A 15905-nucleotide genomic window follows, 5' to 3' on the forward strand; every position below is an offset into this window, starting at 1 on the left:
GCCCAGGGCTTCTCCAGGTACAGGGAGCTCACCTGGCTCCGGGCAGGGTGTGCCAGCCGGTGTGCAGGTGCACAGCCGTCTGGAGGTGGCTGCTCTGTGACAGAACGGCCCCTGCTTTAGTGTCCATGGGGGAGGGTGTTTCCTGGTGCTTCTTACATACAAGCTGAAGGACAGAACAGGCAGCTGATGATCACATAAACCACCTCACTTCCAAAAACCCTGGGCACGTTTGCTTTTATTCTAATTCGCCTTACCAGGACCAGGACAGGAATGTCTATCAGTTTCAAGTCCTGCTAATCTGCTCAAGCACTACTCTACTTGAAGCATGCATTTGCTTCAGAGATTCCTAAATTCCCCTAGGAAAGCAGCATCTGGGTGGGCCTGCAGCTCTGCCCCACTGAGAAGGTCTCACTTTCCTCAGTTTCTCTGGCCTGGGCCTTGTGTCATCTGGTAGACCCCGCTCCACTGGCGGCTGAGCCAGGACCCAGTGTGGTGGGTCTGGCCGATGGCGCCAGCACACCTGCACCGCGGGGGTCAAAGGGGACCCCGGCAGCTCAGATGCGGAGTGCATGGTGGGGTGGGTGGGGAGCGCTCACTGGCTTACAGACCAACCCGGCAAGCAGGCCCAGTGTGCTCCTGAGGGCAGAGCCAGGGTCTCCAAACCACCGGCCTCCCTTATTTTGCTTTTCCCCTCATCTCTGTGGTCCTGTGGTTAAAGTGAGGGCCAGGTGTCCTCATCTCGCAGCTGGAAGTCGCTGAAGGCTGGTCTGGAGATAGAGACCTGCTCATCTGGCCCCACACTGCTCCCGGAAGGCCCCCTTCTCTGGGCAGCCTCTGCTTCCCCGGGACCATCTTCTCTGGTGGACAGCAGGAACTGAGGGGCACAGCAGAGCTGACCAGCTAGGGGGGCTGCATCCCTGTCCCCAGGAGGAAGCACCATTGCAGATGCTGACCCGAAAGCAAGAGTGTTGTGACCCAGGCCCAGGAAGGCTGGGGTGAGACCCTGCTGTCCAGGCCCTGCACGGCCTTAGGCTGGGGCAGTTCGTCCAGGGAGAACAGAGCAGGGATGGAGCTTGGGGGAGCTGCCTGCATGGTTGGATGTGGCTCCTTCCCTGCCACTTCTCAGCCTTGCTCTGGCCTGCCACAGTGGTGCCCACAGAGTCTTGGCGGAAAGAACAGAACATCCCACGGCCCTGAGCCAGGTCCCTGGAAGGATGGTGACCTGGGGCATCTGCTGTGCCCTGGGCCAGCTGGCATGGGCATGGAGCGTGCTGCATCACCCTCTGAGGAGGAGGTCGGCTCCCACAGGGCCTGGGACATCTGTGGGCGCCTCGTCAGGCGAGTTTGGGTCTCTTTCGCAGAAGAAAACTGGGTGAGTATTTTGGTTCTTGTCAGCGGTTGCAAAGCCCGTGCCTCCCTCTGCTCCTGAATTAGGGCAGTGCCGTTTTGGGTTCCGTATGCCCTCCCTCGGTTTAAACTGGATGCTCTAATCGTCTTCCTCTTTTGTCCTAAATTTCCCTCTAATGTTTTATGCAGCTGTAAAGCAGCTGCTGCCTCCTGCTCCAGAGAAGGCTGAGGGTCGGGCGGCTGCAGTGACTCACCTCCTCCTGGGAGACACTGCAGAGCCCCTTGGCCAAGTCAGGCTCAGGGGACAGCCAGTGCCCTTTGCAGGACACGTGAGAGCTGGGCTTGGGAAAGCCTTCGGTAGCAGCTAGAGGTTCCCAGGTAGGACAGACGGAAGGACGTCAAGGGCTCAGGTCCCAAACAGCAGGGCTGCCTTTCTGTGGTGTGTGTGTGTGTGTGTGTAGGGGGTAGTTGTTTTTTTTTTGTTTGTTTTTGAGATGGAGTCTCACTCTGTCGCCCAGGCTAGAATGTAGTGGCACGATCTTGGCTCACTGCAACCTCCAACTCCCAGATTCAAGCGATTCTCCTGCCTCGGCCTCCCAAGTAGCTGGGATTATAGGACCCCGCCACCACGCCCAGCTAATTTTTGTATTTTTCACAGAGACGGGGTTTCACCATGTTGGCCAGGCTGGTCTTGAACTCCTGACCTCAGGTGATTCACCCACCTCGGCTTCCCAAAGTGCTGGGATTACAGGCATGAGCCACCGTGGCTGGCCTGGGGGTGGGGTTAGTTGTAAGTCAGCGAGAGGCAAGCACAGCTCCCGTGGGACATCCTGCCCACCAGAGGACGCACTCGTGGAGGCCTCTGCTGGCCCTTGGCACAGTCATTCAGAAAGTGGGTCCTGAAGGCCTGCTATGCACGAAGCCCCGGGGACCCGTGGGACAGCAGCGTGTTCTTTTGTTTGTTCGTGTTAGGCTCAGAGCTCCCAGAGAGGGTCTAGCATCCTTCTACAGACCCACCCCTGAAGACACCCCCCACCCAGGATACATCCCTGAGAACAAGCCCCGGGAAAGGGTTTGGGCCACAGATGGCCTTGCTGCCCTGGCCCAAGGTCATTAGATCTGCCTCGGGCAGGGCCTGCAGCCAGTCCCTGGCACCCTCCCTTGAGGAGAGGGTCTGCCCAGTCTTGGTGGCAGGAACGGGGCACCAGCCTCCAGTGCTGCTTCTGTGATCCCATGGCCCAGACCCAGGCCCTGACCCAGGCCCTGGGAAGACAGTGACCCAGGAATCTGGAGATCCCTGGCCCACCGTGGCAGCCATGCCACAGGTGACGTCGGGAGCCCTCCCCTGAGTCCAGCCCCAGCCCTGGTTCCTCCTCCCTGAACTTCCCACCTGGGGACACAATGCCAGCCTAGGGCTTCCCTTGGGAAGAGCCAGTCCAGCGCCTCACCCCGCTGCAGGCTGTAGGCCCAGCATCCCTGGGTTCCTGCCCCCTTATCTCACAGGAAGAGCTGGGCCCAGAGAGGGGCAGATGGCCGCACAGCCCCACGAGGGACTGCGGAGCCGTACCTCTTCCTGCCAATCAGCCCAGCGACCGGTGACCCCAAGTGTGGGGACTGCAAAGGGAGTGCTTGCCCGTCCGCGTTTGAAAACAGATTTTTTCCCGGCAGGAACACGGGACTCACCTGCCAATGGCTACCCAGGCAGAGGCTTCCCTGTTCCTCCAGGGGCCAGAGTCCCTCCGTTTTTTGGGGGACCATCTGAGGGAACACAGGAAGGAGCCGTGGATGTGGAGGGCGGCCGGGCCAGGACATAAAACATGACAGCAGAAAACCCTCGGACACACAGATGCCACACACCCACACGCACATACGTGCACACATACATGTACCAGGCACGCGCCCCAGCCAGGTGAAGGAGGGTGAGGGTCAAACCAGGCTGCACCGAGCACCTGTGGTGGCTCAGCTCCGGTTGGCCCAGCTCCAGGCTGTGAGGAGAAGGGAGATGGCGGCATTCTTTAGGATGCTTTTATCCACTATGGGAGCAGGAAGACAGCCAGGGTTATCACAGCACAATTTGAAAAACATACAAATAATTCATGTCAGCATGATGTCAGGGTGTTGTAAATAATGAATCCACACTTAAAACCCAGATTGATAGCTTCAAAGGGCAGCTCCCACCCCTGGCCAGGTAAGCAGGGCACAGAGCCAGCCCCTCTTGGTTCTGAGAAGCAAGCTCAGAAGAGTTCAGGTCAGGGGAGCCCCGGGACCACCCTTGCTGGGAGGGAATGGGTGGAGCACGGCCCACGCAGTGAGCGGGGCCAAGGGTCTAGCAGCACCCGAGTGTTGCCCAAAGGGGAGGGGGAGGGTACCGGCCTGCGTGTGCCTGCTGGGAAGAACTGGAAATCCACATGCTCCTGTTCTGCAAATCCCTTCACCAGGGTGTCAGCCACCAGAGTGGGGAAAAAACTTCTCCTGCCGTGAGAGCTGGGGGCAGGCCCAAGGTGCTAGGGGCTCCCGGGAGGACTGGCCATGGCCACCCAGGTCAGGATGGCGGTCCCAGGCCTTGGTGGCCAGTCCTCGTCTGCAGACCCCAGTGAGCACAGGGACCTCACCACCCACTGCCAGGCGTCTGAGGCAGCAGTGCCCCCGTTAAACCTGAGATGGCCAGGCGCGGTGGCTCACGCCTGCAATCCCAGCACTTTGGGAGGCCGACGCGGGTGGATCACGAGGTCAGGAGATGGAGACCATCCTGGCTAACACAGTGCAACCCCGTCTCTACTAACAATACAAAAAAATTAGCCGGGCGTGCCGGCGGGCGCCTATAGTCCCAGCTACTCGGGGGGGCTGAGGCAGGAGAATGGCGTGAACCCAGGAGGCGGAGCTTGCAGTGAGCCGAGATCGCACCACTGCACTGAAGCCTGGGCAACAGAGCGAGACCCCCGTCTCAAAAAAAGAAAAAAAAACCTGAGATGAACTTCTGTGGGTCTCTCGGGAAGGAGCCCCGCCCCAGCCTCTGGGCCCCCAGGACGATGGCCGTCACTGAGTGGTGATGTCATGTCGCCCATCGGCCTCCTCTGCCTGTGGCCATACAACAGGCCCAGGCCTGTTCCATCCCGAGGGAGGTGGATCCTGACTGGAGCTGGTAGAGACTTATGGCCACACCCTGCCAAGGTGTGCCCGCTGGGACCTGGACCCAGCCTGTCACAGCCCCTCTCCCTGTGCCATCCGCCAGCCCAGGCTTGACTGATCTCCGTATGAATATTCATACAGCGTTCTGCCGGGACCGTCGTTAATATTCTGAGAAAGCGGCACGAATGCCCGTCCCTACATTGTGAGCCATGGTCACCGTGCTGCTGATACGATGGTGGCTGTGGATGTTTCGGATGCAACTGTCAGGCCTCCAGGCTTGGGAGGGTGGGGGCGGTACCGCCATCTCCAGGCCCCACCAGCACCTGTCCTCTGACCACAGACCTCCCAGCCACCCCACCTGCCCCTGGCCTTCACCTACCACCGTGTCCTTACCTGACCTAACCTCGACCAACGGCACCTTCCTCACCCCCCTCTTCCTCACCTATCCTGCCCCTGCTTCTCCTGCTCTGCTCTGACCCCTCTTCCCTCCCCGCCCTGCATTTACCTCACACCCACAGCCCTCACAGGATGGGGACACCAAGGTCCTCTCATAAACCAAGCCGCTTTACAGAGCCCACTTCCCAAACAGAGCTGGCACCCTCCTCCCCTGGGCCCTGGGGCTGGGTCAGCGCCCACCGGCTCCCCAGGCCTGCCCCATGCCCTCAGCTAGAGGCAAACCCAAGCTCATGGGAGCGGCAAAGCCGGCAGGAGGGGCCCTGGGGGCTGTGGCTCACTCCTGCACGGCCCTCCTGCTGCCCTGAGAACCCCTTGGCCCCGGCTGTTCCCATTGGTCGGGTGGGGCTCTGTGGGGCCCCGCCCCACCCGCCCCTTCCAGTCTCCGCCCAGGTCAGGACGGCAGGTGGCCCCAGCAGGGCTGGCCTGAGATGGAGGAACGCGGCCCCGACCTGGGCTATGGGGAGACTCTGGATGTGGCGGTGGATCCGCTGCCGGGGCTTCGGATGTGATTATGTCCTGGGGGCTGATGGTACCTGAGAGCACCAAGAGCCAGCTCTGCCTTCCGCCTCCCACGGGGCCTCTCCTCTGCAGGAGGCCGTACGCGGACTACAGGGGAGGGGAAGCGGCCCCGCAGGGAGGGGGCGCCTGGCAGCCCGCCCGCCGCAGCAGCCTGCCACCCCGCCCCCAGGCGCAGTGCGGGCCACACACCTCGCGCCACAGCAGCCCTGCCAGAGCCCGTGTGACACAGCTGCCGGCATGCCCGGGCACGCTGCCCAGCTGGGCTGGGGGAGGGGCGCCGGGCCAGGAGCCGCTGAATCAGCTGCACCCGGACAGCCCCGCCTGGGCAAGGATGCTGGTGCGGCGGGGCGCGCTCTCTTTTGGGAACTGTCGGGAGGCGCGCCAGGCGGTGGGGTGGGGGGGTTTCTGGACTGCGGCCTCTGCAGCCTGCTGCATGGGAAGTGCTGCTCACCGGAGCTGGGTGCAGAGCAGCCCCTGCCTCCGAGGGCATGAGAGGAGGCCTGCAGGGAGGGCCTGGGCAGAGAGGGGACCTTTCCTAAGAAGACCCATAAAGAAGAAGAGAAACGCACTGGCCTCTGCAGATCGAAGCACGTTTGTCTCCCCCGGAAAACGCTGAATCAGCACTCACAGCACTGCCAGGGCCCGCGCCCTCCTCCGATCGCACGCTGGAGGGGACAGGCCCTTCCAAGGTCACAGAGCATCAATATCACCATCGACGCAGCGGCACAGGGGTCGTGCTCTGGTCCAGAGTGGGGGCCGCGCCTGGCCCCGCTGTCCTTCCTGCTGGGGGCTGTGTCTGGAGCCCAGCACCTTCCCCCTCAGCCCCTGCTGTCCTGTCCTGCCCCCGGGGGAGGGGCGGGAGGTGGAGGACATTCCTGTGTTTGTGCGTTTGGGGTGGTTTTGCCCGTGGAGGCTGCACACGGGGACTCTGCCGGGGCAGCCTTCCGAGGCCACCTGGTCCCCCCTGCGCTGGGGACGGGACAGCACGTGGCCCATCTTGACTGAGCATCTTAGACCTTGAAATCCCCAGCACCACCCCCTTCCAGCCATTGCCTGCCCTCTGCTGGCTCCTCGGCTCAGATTCTACTTTTCAGCAACAGAGACCCCCGGCTGGTGCCCAAGCTGGTGGCCCCATGGGGTGGACGACAGGGAAAGGGGGGCTCTGGGAGCCACTCGGCACAATCCCCCGGGCCAGGCACAGACTGAAAATCAGACCCCACTAAGTCAACAGCCCTGGCTGGCTTTGGTGGCTTCCTCCACACTCCGTGCCCGGCTGTGACTTCCTGGCTCAGCACTCTATTCAGCCTGAGACTGAGCCGCTCCCCACCTCCAGATCTCCCTCCCACCTGTCTCCACCCAGGGGCCGCCCTCCCCAGAGCCCCTCTGACTCCTCCCTCCGCGGCCCACCCAGCTCCCCCTCAGCTTCGCCCCTGCCTTGGGCTGGAGACCTTCTCTGTGGTCCAGGCTCGCCCACCCTCCCCCATCCTCCAGGCTGAACACTGAGCTCTGGTGCCAGGCTCCTCACTCCCAAACCCATGACTCTCAAACCCACTGCTGTCACTGGGGGCCTCTCATCCAGCCAGTGCTGGGCAGCTCTGATTCCAGAACCTTCCCAGTACGTTCCTGACCTCCAGGTCAGTCTGCGGCTACCTCCACTTCCCCTTGTCCCCAGGAGCAGCCAGCGGCCCTCCCTGACCATACCTGTCCCTCCCAGCTCACCCAGGTCCGGCCGCTGCCTGAGTCCCTGGGGCCACTTGCCTCCCTCACAGGCAACCCGGGCCACTGGCAGCAGGAGGGGAGCCGCTGTATGGACCAGCCGCCTTGAAAGGATGGATCCTGTCTCCTAACAGCTCCCAGCTCCCTCTAAAGCGGCTGCACACTGCCTGAGACCTCTGCAGGAGTCCACAGTGGCCATGTGCTTAGGTTCTGTCTCAACACCTTTTCAGTCCTCTACTCCTCCCCACTGCTGGAAGCCCCTGGAAGCCTCCAGGCATGTAGGTTTCAGACAGGTGGAGCCCACCACCAGCAAATCAGGCTGCTCTAAATGTGACGTTTCCGTGGAATGCCCTGATCCCCCGGCAGAGATCCTGGCATGTCTCCCCACCCAGCAGAAACACAGCTGCTGCTGGGAGGGCTCAGGCTGCCCAGGACGGACAGCCCCGGACATACAGCACCATCGGCGGTCCCTGGAGATCCCTCTCTGGGTGGCACCCTTACCAGTCACTGCAGCATGGTCTGGTCTGGGTGTCTGTCACTGTGGACAAAGGGCCTGGGGACAACCTCCAGGTAGCTCTGGCCTTCCTTGGAGCCGTGGCCGCTGCACAGCTCAGCTGGTCATCTGGGACCTCAAGGGGAGAACAACTTCGAAAACAGAATCTGTCAAACAGGGGAGATGCCTGGTTAACACAGCCCAAGTTTGGCAGGTCTGCTGGGGAGCAGTCGCAAGCAGCTCCACCACCCCTCAGATTCCCCACAGGGCTCTTCAGCCACCCAGGGGAGCCGGGTTAGAGGGGCTCCCGCAAGGCACACATCGTGGCCATGGGGAAGCTCCTTGGCTCTTGGAGCCTGTGACATGCCCCGGCCAGGGAACGGCCTGAGCCTAGGAGGTTGAGGCTACAGTGAGCTGTGATCGTGGCCACTGCAGCCTTGGCAGCAGAGCGACACCCCATCTCTTAAAAAAAAAAAAAAAAAAAGGAAAACTTTAAAAAATGCCCTTATTATAATCCAGCCATGAGTGGCTCCTTCTCTGGGAACTGCTTCCTTGGGTCTGATGAGACATTCAGGTGTCACGGTGGTGCCTGTCGCTGTACTCAGTGGTCCTGTGGGCTGGTGGCTCCTGTACACGGCAGTGCGGATGAGGCGTTCGCACTGTCGCGGGGAGTTCTATCAGATTGAGATGGCCTAGGCAGGGAACAACGGAAAACATGCCAAATCCACTGAAAACCAGAGTGAAGCCAGGCGGGGAGGGCCAGGGAAGCCCCCAGGGAAGGCAGGAGCCCTCCTGCAGCCTCTCTGGTGTGGGGCGTGGCCAGGTGTGACCAGTCAAGGGCATAGCCACCTTCACCCACACCTGGCAAAGCAAAAAGACCAGGCCACTCTCCCAGGCCAAGCCTCACAGGGCCCACTGGCTAACTGCCCCAGCTTTGTGTGCACAGGTAAGGCTGTGTAGCCAGGCCCTGCGCCCACCTCAGGACTCGGCTGCAGCCTGGCATCCCCTGTGGGACACACAGAGCCCCCAGACCTTCGGATCAGAAGCCCGGTCTGGGAAGCAGTGCTCCACACCAAGCTTCAGCCCTGGGTTTGGTAAAACAAGTGTTACCCTCCTAAGCTTTTCAGGGGCACACATTTTAGTAATGATTTCACGAACTCTGCCGTCAAAAACAAAACACCAGGCCGGGCGCGGTGGCTCAAGCCTGTAATCCCAGCACTTTGGGAGGCCGAGACGGGCGGATCATGAGGTCAGGAGTTCGAGACCATCCTGGCTAACAAGGTGAAACCCCGTCTCTACTAAAAAATACAAAAAACTAGCCGGGCGAGGTGGCGGGCGCCTGTAGTCCCGGCTACTCGGGAGGCTGAGGCAGGAGAATGGCGTAAAAACCCGGGAGGCAGAGCTTGCAGTGAGCTGAGATCCGGCCACTGCACTCCAGCCTGGGCGACACAGCGAGACTCCGTCTCAAAAAAAAAAAAAAAAACAACAAACAAACAAAAAAAAAAAACACCAAAAGTTTGGTGAAACGGTTCCACAAAACTCTACAATGGATAGCTTGTTACCTAACGGAATCCAGAGTTTTCCTTTATTTTCTTGAGACGGGGTCTTGCTCTGTCACCCAGGCTGGAGAGCAATGACAGAATCATGGTTCACTGTAGCCTCAACCCCTCCCGGCCTGGGATCAAACAATCCTCCCCATTCAGCCTCCGGAGTAGCTGGAACTAGAGGTGAGCGCCACTATACCTGACTCATTTAAAAATCTTTTTTGTAGAGATAGGGTCTCCCTGTTGCCCAGGCTGATCTGGAACTCCTGGGCTCAAGCGATCCTCCCACCTGGGCCTCCCAAAGTGTTGGAATTACAAGTGTAAGCCACTGCACCCAGCTGGTTTCCCTTTAAGTGATACTTTCTGGCCATAATAACTGCCTGGGAGGAAATCGTTGTCATCTTCATGTTGTTAGAAGCCTTTGCAAGTGAAAAAATGAGAAACGTGAACTTCCTCCCTTCACACAAGCTAAGGAAGCCTTTACAAAGCAAAGATTCTAGAATAATATGAATAGCTTGTCTCTCAATCTTCAAACTGGTTTGTGTTTTAGAGACAGAGTCTCACTCTGTCACCCAGGCTGGAGTGCAGTGCTGCAATCACAGCTACTGCAGCCTCGATCTCCTAGGTGCACACCACCACGGCCAGCTCACTTTTAAATTTTCTGTAGAGATGGGGTCTCACTCTGTTGCCCAGGCTGGTCTTGAACTCCTGGGCTCAAGTGATCCTCCTGCCTTAGCTTCCCAAAGTGCTGGGATTACTGGCGTGAGCCACTGCACCTGGCCTCACACGGTTTTTTTGAATAAATAAGAACTTTGGTTTTATTTTTCTTCCAACCTTTTTTTGTGTGTGTGCATCTCCCCCTGCGGTGGATCGCGCTGTGCTTGCTCACAGCCCTGAGGCCTCTCTCCTTTCAGCAGCGTCAGAAACACTACTCCAGCTTTATTCTAAGACTCTGAACTAGGCCAGGTGGAGGGGCTCACGCCTGGAATCCCGGCACTTTGGGAGGCCGAGGCAGGTGAATCACCTAAAGTCAGGAGTTTGAGACCAGCCCGTTCAACATGGTGAAACTCCATCTCTACTAAAAACAAAAATTAGCTGGGTGAGGTTGCGGGTGTCTGTAATCCCAGCTACTTGGGAGGCTGAGGCATGAGAATCACCTGAACCCGGGAGGTGGATGTTGCAGTGAGTCAAGATTACATCAACGCACTCCAGCCCAGGCTATAAGAGCAAAACTCCGTCTAAAAAAAAACCAAAAAAACTCTGAATGGGCCAGTCAGCTGAATGCAACCTCCACCGGCCTGCATAGCAGTGTCCTGGTGACTGCCCTGCTGACAAATCCTTGCTTGTCAGCTAGGCCACCTCCCCACGGCAGCTTCCCACAAGGGGAACCCTGGCTTCAGGGGCTACTTCCCCAGCATCACAACGAGTGTTTGTGGAAGCTTTCCCATCTTACAGGAGAAGATGGTTTCTATGGTGCTCTGGGTGATTATTACGTCCTTCAAAAAGGAATAAAACAACTGAGCTTTAAGCAATCACTCCATCAACACATTAAAAAAATAGGTTTAATGCAGGTGGGTCATCTCATGACGAATTTCACAGGCACTGGGGACAGCAGGCGGCCAGGTGCTCAGAGGGCACCAAGGTGCCGCGACTCCCTGCAGCGTTGACACCACACAAGCGGCACTGCCAGCCCCCTCCTGCCTCCCGCCCCACCTTCACCCTCAGCCGAGGGGCCTGGGTGACTCTGAGTAACACGTTAACAAAAAACAAAGCTTCTTTGAGGAAACAGCGTGACTTAGTGCAAAAGATTCTCTGCAGCAAGAAATGAGGCCCACGCAGAACTCCTGCCCGCCTGCCCAGGGCCTGGACACAGCCCGGGCTCAACGGAGGTCGTCCACAGAAGCTGCCAACAAATTAGCACGGTTTACGGCCAAAGATTTTTTTGCTTTCTCTACCTGATTCAGGGTTTTTCAAAAAGTTTCTCTTCCAGTGGCACACAACTGTCCTCCTGGCTCCTGGGCCACTGGTCCACCTGACAGGGCAGGGTCACAAGTCCCACCCATGCCCGGAGTGTGGGGACGTGGATTTGGGGTGACGCTAGGGTTGTCAGTACCGCACCCTGTGTCCTACTTTAGGGCAGCTCTGCCTGTTGTCCCTGTAATCATTATTCAGGGCACCCTCCCACTTGCCCCCAAAGCCACACGGCCATGGGCAGTCCACCACAGTGCTACCGCGACTGCAAGGCTGAGGAGCAGAGCACGGGGTCCTGGATGAGACCCTGGCCCATGGTGGCCGCCCTCCCTGAACACAGGCATCTGTGCCCCTCCAGCCCACCTGCCTCTGTGCCATCATTTGGGCCCCCCAGTCACTGGAGGGCAGCGTGGGATAGGATCTCAGCATATACCGGGGACTCTAAGATGCTGCTGGTACCACACAGGCTCCGGGGCTGTGGTTGCCACACTGAGGCCTCTGCCACCTGCTGCGGACACTCGGGACACGCAAGTCTCCATCCCAGCTCACTGCAGCCTCGATCTCTCACGCTTTCTTTGAGGATGTTCCCCCAAAGAAAGAGGCCCAAAGCCCTCCTCTGCAAAAAAACCCAGAAAGGAATGGAAGTGCCTCCCCAGAAATCCACAGCATCTGAGGACATCCTCACAGCCCTCCCAGAACAGGCAGACAGGCCAGTGTTGCTGGAGTCAGCCCTTGGCTCCCAGGGTTCCCCCAGGCCAGCCCCTGAGCTGAGAGCCTGCTGAGGCCCCTCCCACCTGAGCCCCTCTCCAGCCCCCTGCTAGACTGCATCTACACAATCTAAGGAGACCCTGAAGGCTGGCTGGGGACTCAGGACCCACACAGCCCCTCAGGGTGACAGAGGGTGGTACGCGGGCAGTGCCAGGACTCAGGCGGCCCAGGGCAGAGTAAGCAGCTTTGTGGCAGTGTGGTGTGTCAGCGAGGGGAGCCTTCCGTGTCCCGTTGGCTGGGCCTGAGACCAGGGAACGCAGGAAGGGACTGTGCAGCCAGGATGGCCCCCCCTCCGGATTTGTTCCTGGGCACACAGCCCTCTGTGTCCAGAGGCCTCCCAGGGTGACATCTAAAGTCCCTGGCAGCTGGGGTCCTGGAGAGAAGCCCACAGAGAGGCAGAACAGACGGCCCACTCCGCAGTATGACCTGAAGTCGTGTGAACAGGAGCCACCCGCAGGTGGGCGCCGCCCCTGAGAGTGCACATGGGGAGGGTGGACGCAGGAAGCCAGCCTAGGGGCGGCATCCGCACCCCCATCACGGAAGTCTCAGCCCTTTCTTTTCTCTCCGTGGGCGCCAGGCAGCAGCGACTGCCTGCGGCATGGGCAGTCCCACCGATGTAAAGAACACAGCCACAGGCCCGGACGATACATCAAGCTCACGCCCACGGCCCTCACATGTCCACGAAGACCATGAAGCACCAGCCCAGGCCCCCGACTAGCAGCATGGTGACATGGATGCCGTAGATGAGCAGCTCGTTCACCAGGCGGAAGTCCACGCGCCGGCGGCCCAGCAACAGCAGCAACACCGAGAGTTTGCGCTGGAAGCGCAGCAGGACGCGAACGCCCAGGTACTGTAGGCAGAAGAGGGCGGCCAGAGCACCCCAGAGCGCCGCGGTGAACAGGCTGCAGCTGAAGTAGAGCAGGAAGCGGATGAAGCCGTACAGCCAGCGCGTCTTGATGTACACGTCGAAATTGTTGTACTTGGTACGGGCCAGGTGGGAGGCGCGCACGGGCCCGCAGGCTGCATGCAGGCAGGTGGTGTGCGGGCCGTGGAAGGAGCGCACCCGCCTCGGGATGGGCATGACCGGCATTGGGCCCTGGTGGCAGCGGCGCTAGCTCGCGGTGGTGGCGGCGGCGTCCAGGCAGCGGTCAGCGTAGGGGTCATGGGCGCCTAGGCCTGAGAGCCGGCCACTGAGCCTCGCGGGAGGCGTCGGCCTGCGGGGAGAGCCGCAAAACCCATGTCAGTGTGAGGACACTGTGTGGATCCTTCCCCAGGCAATCAGCTGGCGAAGGCGGACACAAACTCCAGCGCCCGGACTACGGGAAAAGGGAGTCCAGGGCAGGATCTGCGGGCACTCCCAGGCTTACTCTTTTCACAAACCCTCCCAAGGATACTTCCAGGGGGCCCACCACCTGGGGAAGCCAAAGTGCTTGTTCTAGGGCAGCACTGGGGAAGGGGGGCCTTCGGGGCAGCCGCCAGGGGAGGCCCCCGGAGGTGGTCAATGCCAAAACGGATGGGAAGGGGCAAGAGTGGCTCTTTCCCGCAGGATCCCCGCAGCCCCCCACAAGCTGGACCACTCTCTGCTCTTAGGCAGTTTGCCTGTTACTGCCCTGGTCTTCTGTGGCTGCCTGAACCAGGGCTGACACAAGCCCTAAAATGGTGCCTGCAAAAAGCCACCACAGGGCCGGGAGAAGGGACTCACAGGTGAACCGAGAACGAGCCCGGCGGGGGCAGGTGACTCCAGCAACCTGACAAGTGCTAGGGGCCAGATGGACGGCTGGGGGGCCCTGGGGTCACCTTGCTGGGCCTGAACCCTGGCACTGTCCTTCCCTAGCAGTGACCTTGGGCAGGTCACCTGACCCCAAGACGGCTCCTGCTCTGTCCAATGGGGGTGCCAGTAGCACTGCTCTTGCGAGTAGCTGTGGGAGGTAAGGGGCTGGGCCTGGCGTGCACAGTGGAGGCACAGCGCCCAGGCCCCCGTGTGGGGTCGGCCCGGGGTCTGGCAGCGGCCCTACAGACTGGGCTGCAAAGAGTAGACGCGGCATTTGGCTCTCTAGCTTCACCTAGTAAATGCCGTTTATAGCTTGCCTAAATAATCTGCAGACGGAATGAACTCAAAGGTCAGGAAATAAAATCGGAGTAGGAAAGTTGGTAACACTAAGGGGACTGTTGCCAAGACCTTCGCCTGCCGTCAGATAGATTCAGCCTGGGGCCCTGCCGTGGGGACCTGCCCGGAGCGGAAGCGGGAGGGACCGGGCCGCCGGACCCTCCCGTGCCCGCAGGGGCCAGGGGCCCAGCCTCGCCCTCTCCCTCCGCTCGGCTCCTCCACGCGGTGCAGGAGCCAGAGCGGCCCGATTTAAGGCCGGCCTCGGCCTGGAGATCGCAGCCACCGGGAACCCAGCCATGGCGGTGCCCCTCAAACGTGGCTCGGCGGGGCTGTGTCCCCGCGGGGTCTCACGGCCCGCGGCTCCATCCGGGTCCCCGTCTTTCTGCAGACGCCCGCTCGGCCCGGCCCATGGACCCAGGACCGTTTCCTCGGGGCCGCAGAGACGCGACGGGCCCCCGCAACGCCTCGTGAGCACCGGGCCTGCGCCGCGCCGGGCCCCCTGGCTGCAGAGCCCCTGCCGGAGCCACTTCCGGGTCCCGCGCCGCGCGTTGCCCTGGAGACGGCCCCCGCCGAGGCCGGGTCCCCGCCCGCCGCTCACCCGGTGCCCTCTCCGCGGCGGCGCTGGCGTCCCGGACCTCGGGGCCGGCCGGCGGTGCTGGGGGCCGGGCCTGCGGGCGCCCCTGTCCCTCGGGGCTCCGTGCGCAGGGCGGCTGCATGGTGCCGGGACGTGGGGCTGGGGGCGCCGGCGGGGCGGCTGCGGGCGTGGTTCACGCGTCCCCGGCTGGGGTCGCCCTGCAGGTGAAGGGGCGCCCGGGCGCGGCCGCCGGAGGCGTTTGGCCCAGCGTGGGAGCCGTAGCGCCGTCCCTCGACGGCCACCGTAGGCCGGCCTCACGACCCCTCCACCCGCGCCGACCGAGCCGCGCTTCCCTTCCCCCTGCTCCGTGCCCGCTCTGGGCGTCCCGGACTCGACGCTTCCCGAGGCGCGCGTGCGTGCGTGCGCACGCTGCGAGCAGTCCGCAGCGTTCCCTCCCCCGAACGCCCTCGGGGTCGCGCCTGGTCTTGCGCAGGCGCAGATGGCTGGCCTGAGCCTACCGTTCCTGGGGCGCCTCGGGGCGGTGCGCAGGCGCGCTCCCGTGGAGTCGTCCTTTGGTCCCAGAACAGGGCTTGACCCTGGTAGTGGCCCCGGCCTGAGGTGTCTGCGACTCGGCGCGCTGCTGCCGGTCGCTGGGGTGGGGCCGGGCCCCGGAGGAAGCCGCCTTCCCGGCGGAGATGGGCGGCCCAGGGACCGGGAACAGATCTGGTCCTCGCGGGACCGTGTGCGAAGGCGCCCTGCGAGGCTCGGGTCTGGGGCTGGGAGGACGGGGCGGCGGCGGGAATGGGGGCGTCCCCCGGGCTCCGGGAGGGCGGGGAAGGGTGGGGGCGGCCGATGCCACGCGGACCCGGGCGGCAGGGAGCGGGTGGGTGGCTGCCAGGCCTGGTGGGCCAGCGGCGACTTCGGCAGCCGAAGAGGGGACAGCCCCGGAGCGCGAGCAGGCCCAGCAGCAGCCCCAGGGTTCCCCCAGTGAAGGAAAAGGACTTGTGTTAGTGTCCCCACGCCTGGTTCGTACAGGCTGGCGGGTGTCCTGGGGGTTTCCAGCGAGGAGTGTGTTGGGGAGCGCTCCTGGGTGTGGCTGCTGGGTGGGAGGGGAAGGCAGGGTCAGCAGGCCCTGGGGCGACCGGAAAGTGGGTGGCCCTTCAGATTCATGGCACTGGAACAAGGGGGCTGGGCCCTCCTGCCCACCAGGCCCGTCATTGGCTACAGCGAGCTGGCTCCTGGACCCACGTCCTTTGGACCAGGGCCACCCTGAGGGCTGGC

General features: G+C 61.7%; 1 protein-coding gene and 1 long non-coding RNA gene across 3 annotated transcripts; both read right to left on the bottom strand.

Moving 5' to 3' along the window:
- Positions 1-3185: 3185 nt before the first annotated feature.
- Positions 3186-5281, bottom strand: LOC139358340 (uncharacterized). Its single transcript, XR_011613113.1, has 3 exons — positions 5211-5281; positions 4312-4715; positions 3186-4002 (listed from the first exon to the last, which is right to left on the bottom strand). It is a non-coding gene; the product is annotated as an uncharacterized lncRNA (long non-coding RNA).
- A 5466-nt stretch (positions 5282-10747) lies between these two features.
- Positions 10748-15028, bottom strand: TMEM250 (transmembrane protein 250). 2 transcript variants are annotated; one of them, XM_011724745.3, is made up of 2 exons: positions 14649-15028; positions 10748-13157 (listed from the first exon to the last, which is right to left on the bottom strand). In XM_011724745.3, exon 2 carries the CDS (start codon positions 13031-13033, stop codon positions 12614-12616), a length of 420 nt encoding a protein of 139 aa, XP_011723047.1. In that variant the 5' UTR covers positions 13034-13157; positions 14649-15028; the 3' UTR covers positions 10748-12613. The 2 variants fall into 2 exon arrangements, with proteins under 2 accessions (XP_011723047.1, XP_070934708.1); XM_071078607.1 differs by lacking the exon at positions 14649-15028 and adding an exon at positions 14123-14603.
- Between the last annotated feature and the right edge of the window lie 877 nt (positions 15029-15905).

The sequence above is a fragment of the Macaca nemestrina genome, chromosome 14, assembly GCF_043159975.1.
Source record: "Macaca nemestrina isolate mMacNem1 chromosome 14, mMacNem.hap1, whole genome shotgun sequence".
In the NCBI taxonomy this organism is placed as follows: Eukaryota; Metazoa; Chordata; class Mammalia; order Primates; family Cercopithecidae; genus Macaca; species Macaca nemestrina.